This window comes from Miscanthus floridulus, chromosome 6, assembly GCF_019320115.1.
Source record: "Miscanthus floridulus cultivar M001 chromosome 6, ASM1932011v1, whole genome shotgun sequence".
Classification (NCBI taxonomy): domain Eukaryota; kingdom Viridiplantae; phylum Streptophyta; class Magnoliopsida; order Poales; family Poaceae; genus Miscanthus; species Miscanthus floridulus.
In genome coordinates this window covers 23,087,948-23,097,508 of record NC_089585.1, presented here as the reverse complement: position 1 = coordinate 23,097,508, position 9,561 = coordinate 23,087,948, and the positions used below count along the sequence as shown (strand labels likewise).

Sequence of the window (9,561 nt, the reverse complement as noted above, 5' to 3'; positions counted from 1 at the left end):
GCAATGTGCATGCATGCCAGCCATATTCGATCCGGCTCTGGATCACACACACGAAGAGCATAGTGCCGTGCGTACACGCGTACACGGTGTTGGTGGCGCTGGATGCGATGAGAACCTTCGCAGCTGATGCGTAGACGACGCGCGAGGGCAGATCGACCGACCGACAAGAGGGCCGGGACGATGCTCCCGTGCTGATCCAAAATAGACCAATGCACCATGCTCAGCTTGTACATACGGCAGTAGGATGCATTATTAGAGCTAGCCAGAGCCACTAAACTTTATGATGGTGCCACTGTCAACGTGCCGCAGTCCATTTTTGACCAGCTAGAGCTAGCTAGGACGACCAAAGATAGTGCGTACTACAGAAAAATGATGGACTCGCCGCGTCTGCAGCAATCAGACTCGCCTAACACGTGTTTTTGTTGAAAAAAAAGGCCCGGTCATGGCCTCATGGGTGTTGGCCCGCACTGCAATAATGTGCACATGCCATGTCCCGATCAGGACACACCCGGCCTATATATGGAGCACGTAGTTCTCGTCTAGTAGTAGCACATCTGCCTCTCAGCAGTGACAAAACTAAGCCTCCGTTCTTGTTACTACTCCAAGCTAAGTAGCGTCGGTCGGCAACAAGCAGTAGACGTCGAGAAGATGAAGAGCAGCACTCTCTTGGCGATCCTAGTTCTCCAGGCCCTTCTGGTCTCTGCAGCTGTGGCCAAAGGACAAGGTACTTGCTTGCATATATGTCTCTTGATGCTGTAAATTTCATCTAGCTATATATAGGACGCTGCCCGTATATATATAGAGTTAATCTTGGCGTATGTGCGGGTGTGACGACGAACTGATCGATTCTGAATGCAAATACTCACCGTCACCGCGCGCAGGGCCGAAGAAGCCGTGCTGCGCCGAGTGCACCAGCTGGTCGGGGGTCTACACCTGCGACGACCTCCTGACCAAGTGCGCCGCCACCTGCAAGACCTGCGTCCCCGTGTCCACGGACAAGGGCACCCGCTACAGGTGCCGCGACTTCCTCCCCGAAGGCTGCCCCTGCAAGACCAACTGATCGATCCACCATGGCCCCGCGCACGCGCCACCGAGCCGGTCGATCGATCCATGCGTCGTCCGCGACTATAAGGCGCCAATAATTAAGGCTGTTGTTGTTTTGCATGTTTGGGAATCCCTTCTCCATCGAGATGGAATAAAATAAAGTCAGGCGCACTGACGTGGTAGCATATTTATCTCTATATAAACCGGTATATTGTCTGTGTTAATGCTACGGCAACATTTCGTATATACACGTCAGAACAACCAAAAAGATAATAAAATCTCTATTCACGCTATTGATCAAGTCAAAATCATTTTACAAACAAACTAAATTTTAATTGAATTCGCGCCACGCTCGAATTCAACATGCAATCGCCTCCTACCACTTGTACTCTTACTGACACGGAAACCTTCCCTCATCCCTTTCAAAGGCATATTTCCTAACTAATTTGGTGTACTTTATTTTATTTTAGATGCATGAGGGCTTAAATTTGTTTGGCTTTTATTTGAAGTTTTGGTCGGAGTTAGAAGTTTTGTTTCGGTCTTGTTTGGAATTTAATCTCTTCTTAAACACCCTCCTTTGTCCCTTAAAGAAAAAGGGCAAAATCACTTTTCAGTTGTAACCAGGCAAATAGGCCTCCACTGCAGACCCCACTCCCACTCCACCCCTCCTTTTCACTTCCAGCCCACTGCGCCTGCTCTTTTTCATGGCCCAACCCAGCCTCTTTCCCACTTTTTAATAGTGATCGATTATGTTTTATCCCATTTTTTTAACCTAATGTAACAACCTAATTCATTTTTTTGTAATAATGTAATTTTTTTCAATATTAATTACCACTAATGATAATTATTGGAGGTGGACAAAAATGTTTTATAAATTAAATCTAACATGACATAGGCACTACTAGAAATATCTATTTTTATGACGAAAATGTTAATGACGAATCCGAAACCGTCATAGAAGAGCGCTTTTTATGACGAATATTTCCATTTCGTCATAGATTGGTGGTGATGATCCTGCAACCCTCCCTTTCTATGACGAAATCAGGCATCGTCACAAAAAACATCATAGAAGAGCGTAGGGTTTCATCACAGATCACTCCGCGACTCATCTTTGACGATCTCTTTTAAAACTGTGACGAACATGGCTTCGTCATTGAACTAATTACACATCTGTGACGAACAATATTCGATTTGTAATGAACAGCTTCATCATAGATCTCCACATGGTACTTTCTCCATCTGACGTGTATCTATGGGACCTGCAGTTACTCTTCCATGACGCTTGTAATTCGTCATAAAAGTCTCCGCTCGGTCCTTTCTACATGCGACGTGTACCTATGGGACCCTTCTTCATCCGACGTGTACCTGTGGGACCTGCAGTTACTCATCTGTGACGCTTACAATTCATCATAAAAGTCTCCGCTCGGTCCTTTCTCCGTATGACTATGTACCTGCGAGACCCTTCAGCATCCGACCTGTGGGACCAGACGGCTTACATGTCACGTGTACCTGTGGGACCATTCTCCATCTCCATTCGACCTGTGGGACCCGACGGCTTGCGTGTCACTTGACGCTTGCAATTCGTCATAAAAGTCTCCACTCGGTCCTTCTGCATCCGACCTATGGGACCCAATAGCTTACGTGTCACGTATAACCTTTCTCCATCTCCATCTTCATCCGACCTGTGGGACCAGACGGTTTGCATGTCACTTGTACCGTGTGTGCCGTCGGAGTTTAATTTCTCAAAAAAAGGTCTGATACCTAGGAGCCGAACATGAGATTTAGACAAGGATTGGAGCATCTTTACCATTGCGCTAGACGCTTAGCTGTGCTGACATCTCTTTGGAGTCGCTATAGTATCCTATTGGTTGTGTTACAGGTTGACCTAAATTGGATATATCCCCTACGAGTGGAAACAAATCTCTGCCCATTGGACTTGCAGTGGCGGCGGCGGAGGATCCTCGATCTGCTGTGGTGGCTCAGGTGTCCTTTTGGTGGCGTGGCGGGGCTCTCCCGGTGGAGCGTGGCGGCATTGGCGTCCGCGTGATCAGGTATGTGCCGCGGCAGAGGAAGCTTGCAGCCAAGCCATGCTAGTTCGTAGAACAAAGGTATGAGTATCTTCTTCTGTGATTATAGGACTCCATTTTCTGTACATGATAAAGTAAAGAACACATAAAGAAAGGCTATTCTGTATAAATGTCAATTGAAATCAATATTTTTGTCACACAAAAATAGAAAACCTGATTGTCTGATAGTATGATATGAATAAATGCATAGATTAGTGCTCTCGAACACTGTATGCTTTGTTCTAATGCTAGTTTTGCCATTGTCCACCCAATGGTTGAAACTCTAACGGACTTTGCATACTTTTGCTGCAATAGATGGACAGATCCTGGATTCCTAATGGGAGACCATTCTCACCGACGTTCACCATAGGAGTTGAAGAGTTCATGGATATGGTTAAACAAAAATACCCGGAGCAAAACATCCCTTGCCCGTGTACACATTGTCTTAACTAGGTGGTTAAAACTTGGCAAGAGGTGAAGGATGACTTACTTATAAATAGAATGTCACCCACATACACCACATGGATTCATCATGGGAAAGAAGGAGGAGGTACTGACATTATAGAGCCATCAGATGTGCATGGATCTCATCATGATGGTTGGATTGCGGAGGAGGAGGAGCAGGAGGACCGCAACGATAACATATTACTAGATTTTGATGATTTAGTTCAAAACTTGTTGACATCTGAAGAGTGGGCTGGAAGAGTCCCAAAGTTTGAAAGAGTGCTAGATGAGTTGAAGCAATCAGTTTCTTCTAGATCTACCTTCTCAAGATTCTCCTTCCTTGTCAGGTTGCTCTATATCAAGTCCCACTATCGAGTTAGCAACAACTATTTTGATGTACTATTGGCATTGCTGTCAGATGCATTCCCTAGTAGCAACGTACCAAAATCATGTGAGGAGGCCCACAAATATATTCGAGAATTGGGACAAGGTTATGAAAGTATCCATGTGTGCAAGAACAATTGTGTGTTGTTTTGGGTGATCGTGAGGAATTGCAAGCGTGCCCAAAATGCAAAGAGTCTAGATGGGAGGATACAGATGGTAGCAGGCGGATTCCTCGTAAGGTTTTGCGGCATTTTTCTCTAATACTGAGGTTGTAGAGGATCTTTGCTGCTTGTTGGTATTTATAAGTGTAAATAGTATATGAAGGATTCCGTAAGCGCACAGAATACCATTGTACTATTTTACTAGAAGTATTCCAGGTATCAGTATTTATATTTTACCACAGGGAAACAATGGAGTAAAGACATATTGAATATCAAAGGAGTATCTATCACTCAACAAACCAGCATGGCGAGAGCAGGGGTGAAGGTAATGATAGGAATTAAAGATAATGATTCTCAGGGGGTAGATATATAAGATAACGTAAACTAGTCAACTCGGGAGAGCAACGAGTGAGGTAGATTCCTGTGATATTCTTATTACATGGTCAAAGTATATATACATCCAACTATTGTTAAAACTAACTCTACTCTTATGCACTTTGGGACACTGCTTAGATGGTAGAGTACCCATAATAGATAACTCTACCGACATGACTATGGTTCTATAATTTTGGAACCTGCTCAATTCAGAGTGGACTACAAAGGATAGATGGGGCTATCACCTCCCGCTGCTACCACCTCCCGCTGCTACCACCCAACTAGAGAATAGGGTGTACTCATAGACAAAGCATCGTATAAGCACCATGCTTACACGAGGCTCGGCTACTTAGCCCAATCGATAAACTAGCAGGCTAAGCGCTCTATGAACCCGCACACAAAAGTAATGATAACCTCAACTAAGCAAGATACATATTAAAAGTAAGCATAGCATGTAGATAGGAATATGATGAATTTATAATAAGTCTTACAAGATGTGAAAGTAAAGATACAAGGCTTTACCGAGCCTCCAAGACTAGATCTAGAACTTGGGCATGAGCCCAACTCGACCCTCACTCTCGAGCTACTAATCGACTACATTGGAGAGTCTAGACCTAATCCTCCTAGTGTATCTTGATCTCTGAATGAGAGGTATGAATTAGGGTTTCAGGGATCCTCTAGGGAGGGGTAGGGGCTGCTATATATAGGCCGGAGCATCAATTATGGACCCTTGGATCAAACTGACATGAAAGAACGACGTAGATGCAATCTAGGAGATGGTGGAGAACCGACATTCGAAGGTGGGGCTGATAGGTGGGCCTAGGGGGCTAGACGGCCTATAGGTGGGGCCAGTCGGCCCCACATGGCAGCCAGTTGCCCTCCGCTTCGATGGTTTGCCTTCTGAGGTCTTCTAGAGTCTTCCCACGTCGGCTTCGCTATGGATAAATGTGATTTGCTTTGACGAATAGGCCCTCCTTGATGGTTTTTTGAGTAAACCCTCCTACAAACATAAATTCATCAAAACTTATGGAATTTATTAGTTTAAACCCCTAGACCTATGTTGGTGATTTTTTATGCATTTATATAAGTTATATTAATGGTTTATGATGAATGTTAATTACCATCAACAAGCTCCCCCACACTTAACCTTTGCTAGTCTCTGAGCAAAGCCAAACATAGCAATGGATTAGGAGTTGCTACAATGCTTTCTCTCCTCAAAAGTACATAGGTGTCCAATAAAAAAATTCTCCTCCGGATTAGAATAAACTGATCTGACTTTCAAACTTACCCATATTACCTTCAACCATGGGGCTTCTTAGCCTTCATTTGGGTCTTGAGCAATTAAAAGATAGAACAATCAAGTCAAGCACTATATCTCAAGTTATTTGTTCCACCATTGTTCTAGAGTTTTTTTATAAGTTTTCAAAATAAAACTCAGAGATTCCATTGTATGACACTCTCAAGTCTCTCAATATATGTGGTATTTGTGGATTCTCACCAAGGCAATAAAGATGTTATGCCTTTTCTCTTCCTACCACTAAGGCTTATGTGGAGCTCATAGGAGTGGAGAAAGCATGAAAGAGCATACTTGCAATACATATATTGTAAAGTCAAACCTTGGATCCAAAGAGAGTTAAGTCATTCAATCAAATCAAGATGTGCATGTGTGTGGATGTATATGGTGGATATATGTATGGTGGCTAACCTAATTCTACTATGCTCCTTAGAAACATATCTCTCTTTTGAAATTTGGAAACATTTGCTAGAGAGCAGGAGCTATCTTATTCATCTCTTCTTTTTTTCAGCCAGGTATCAGAGTACCCATTGTTTTAGATATCTCTGACACTTGTCCATTTTTTCTCAACTTTTTTTCTTTTCTTCTTTTTTTCTGAAAACTTTTGCATAACCCATGCCTCTTTTCTGCAATAAAACTTTGCGAGATAGCAACAAGAACTTGGAGCATTTATTTGGTGGATGGAAAAACCTATCAAGCATATTTTTGTGTTCACTCCCAGTGTAAGAGTAGAACATTTTTTGGTGGATCTAGATGGAAAGCATGTTTTTGCGCCTACCCCCAGTGTAGGAGTAGTGCATATTTGGGTGGTGTGTACATGATCTTGATTTTAAGAGCATGACAAACCTCTCATAAGGGTCAACAAAGCTTGATAAAACTCAATGCAAAAGCAAGTAGCATATATTTGAAAGTTTTTCTAGCCTAAATAACATGTATGGCTCTGGTGAGAATTTACGCTTTATCATACAGGAACTCATCATGTAGCATTTTTGTGTTTTTCAAACGATAAATCTCTAGAACTTTAGTGTCACTTGGAACAAGATAAACAGCAGCTCAGACCTTCTCATATCATATCTGTCAATTACCTAGACTTAGATCAAGCATATGCTACCCACAAGTTTTAAGTTCAGAGTAAATCCTTATATCAAAATAGTTTTATCCAAGGCTAAAAACTAGATACTTGAAAGAAATTACAACAGATCAACTATTCATTATTTTTATTTTAAGAGATTATCTTTAGAGTTCTTTTTTATTTTATTCAGCTCTTAAAACAAATTAAAGCAAACTGGACACACTCTCTTTATTTTGTTTTCATTTTTTAGATCACACATTATAACTATATATATTTCTATAAAGATAACTTTTACTTTGTTTTTAGTTATTCATATTTTTTTCTAATATATATAAACCAAACTAAGAATAATAAAAGGAAAGAAATACTTATCTAGATACACGGGGAATGACTTCTCCCCCAAGCTGGTTGTTGTCGTGGTTGCTCAATGAGATGGCCGGATGTGGAGGTGCTGGAACAGAGCCTTCCAATTTTGATTTTGCTATTGTTGTTGTTGCTAGAAGCTAGCCATCTCCTGTCCCATGCTTACTTACCATTGTGTATGATTGTGTAACGTACCTTGGATGGCAGGTGTCCTCTCATCAATGGTTGTGAGCTTGTTGTCGAATTTAGAACTACCACTTGTAGAATTTTGGGGATCGACTCCCCCACACTTTACTCGAAGTGTGTTCTGCTCATAAATATAAGGTAGAGATCAAGTGTATGGGTTCTGTTGAGGGAAAACACCAATAGAACCAAAACTTTATTTACTCTTCTCTAGCCTTAGGCACATTGAATCATGATAGAGTTAATGTTATGTGCATTATTTATTCTTGTAACATGGGTGATAAGATCAGAAGGATGTAGTATTTTGACTATGACAAAAAGAGTGGAGTTCCTTAACCTATGGAAGGATTGTCTATCTTTATAATGTATCAAACTTTACATGATTATGACTATTATCTTCCATGGGTAAGATATGCAAAATTTTAGCTCATTTGGTTAAGACTATGAGATCAAGAAAGTGGTGCTATAAACAAGCTTAAGGAATAAAACATGTTGAGTTAATCAGGTTGGATCAAGCAAAGTTGTAACTCAAACGTGTTTGTGTCTTCATTTATGTGCATACCAAGATTAAGAGGAAAATGATGACCACTTACCTTAAGATGTTACCTTCATTATTGGAGCATGATTGCACCATGTGATGAAGGGTAGATGACTTGTGGTGGTCTTCTCTTCCTGCTTGAAGGTTTCCTTGCTTGGGTTGTTCATGAGCATCTTGTCTCCTATGTTGCACTCCTTTTTTCTTATTCTTTTGTCATGCCATCTTTTTGTCCTTTCTTTTGTGGATCTTGGCATTGTGTTAGACCTTCTGCTCTACTCATTGTTTCTTCTCTGCAAAGGATTAGTGGACAATACATACCCAAAAGAATATTCAAATGATTCAAAGCAAGGATAGTGTTGTCATAGAGCCAAAGGTCACCTTCTATGCTACTGAAAAGTTGGTTTTAATATTTTAATTTGCATAGAATCTTTATCTCATGTTTTAAATAGTGTACCTTGATTGTTCACCACTACAAATTTTCAACAAGGTTAAGGCAAAGATGTGTAAAATTGTTTTGAAAAATACCTCAAACATTGATCTATTTCTACGAATGATCTCCTAATATTGCCAATAAAATTTAAATATTTTCCCGCAAGGGTTAGTCCATATATACAATAAAATTCTATACAAGTATGTTTTGATTCAATAATCATGTCTGAATAATATTCCAAAGCATTCTTGTAACAGAATAAGGAAGCTTAAAAGACTAATAAAAAGATTCATTCAAGTAAAAATAAGAATATGTATGATGAACCAAGGGAGCATGATTATTTTGATTTTTATTTGTTAGTGATTTAGCAAGTCAAGCACATCATGAAGGTAAAGATGACCAAGATAAATTAGCAACATAGCATGAGATGTTTTTAAAGAACTCCATCCCCCATACTTGAATTTTGCATAATGCAAAATCTAGCTTGGATGATAGAATTCTCCTATGAATGTGATTCTATGTTGCATAATACTTGGTTGAATATACCTTATGTTTTCCTTCTTTTATTGTTGAAATGATTAGTGACAAACATACCTGAAGAAAACTTGTCCGATGTACCTATCAGTGAGGGCTTCATGGCTTTAGGTCCATGGGGCCGGACCTCTTCTTGACTTTAGCTTTTCTTTGCACCATCCAATTGCATGCTCTTCTTCCATCAACCTTTCTTGATTTTTGTTGATCCTTAGTTGATGAGTTGGGGTTCATTGGAGATGCAAACTCAAGTTCCTCCTTGATCATCTAATGACGTGGCGGGGAGTTGTTCTTCTTTGTTTGTTAGCGATATGCCAGCCATCTTGATGATCAGAGAAAGATCCTCATTGGTGCTCGCATGGAAGCTTCATCTTCAATGACTAGGGGATGTCTTTGGGCGACCATGGTCGTTTACGGCCTTATGAGACACAATCGGCAATGAACCATTAATTGATAATGCTTATTGACATAATGATGCATGCCATGATGTAGTGGCATCTCATTGTCTTGGTCCTTATTGCCAACATGCGAGCTGGTCCCTTTGAAGATGATGAAAGCAGGCATATTCTAGTTAATACAAGGTGGGTTTCATCCTACTTCTCATCAGCATCCTAGCTTGAGTCTTGGAAAGGCTCAAAGCTAGATTGTCTTTCATGTTGCTCATAGCCTATCGATC

General features: G+C 40.9%; 1 protein-coding gene across 1 annotated transcript; it reads left to right on the top strand.

Annotated features, from left to right (window-relative positions):
* Positions 1-553: 553 nt before the first annotated feature.
* On the top strand, positions 554-1,476 carry LOC136457843 (Bowman-Birk type wound-induced proteinase inhibitor WIP1-like). The gene is made up of 2 exons (XM_066457844.1): positions 554-724; positions 882-1,476. Exons 1-2 carry the CDS (start codon positions 649-651, stop codon positions 1,058-1,060), a joined length of 255 nt encoding a protein of 84 aa, XP_066313941.1. The 5' UTR covers positions 554-648; the 3' UTR covers positions 1,061-1,476.
* Positions 1,477-9,561: the final 8,085 nt, after the last annotated feature.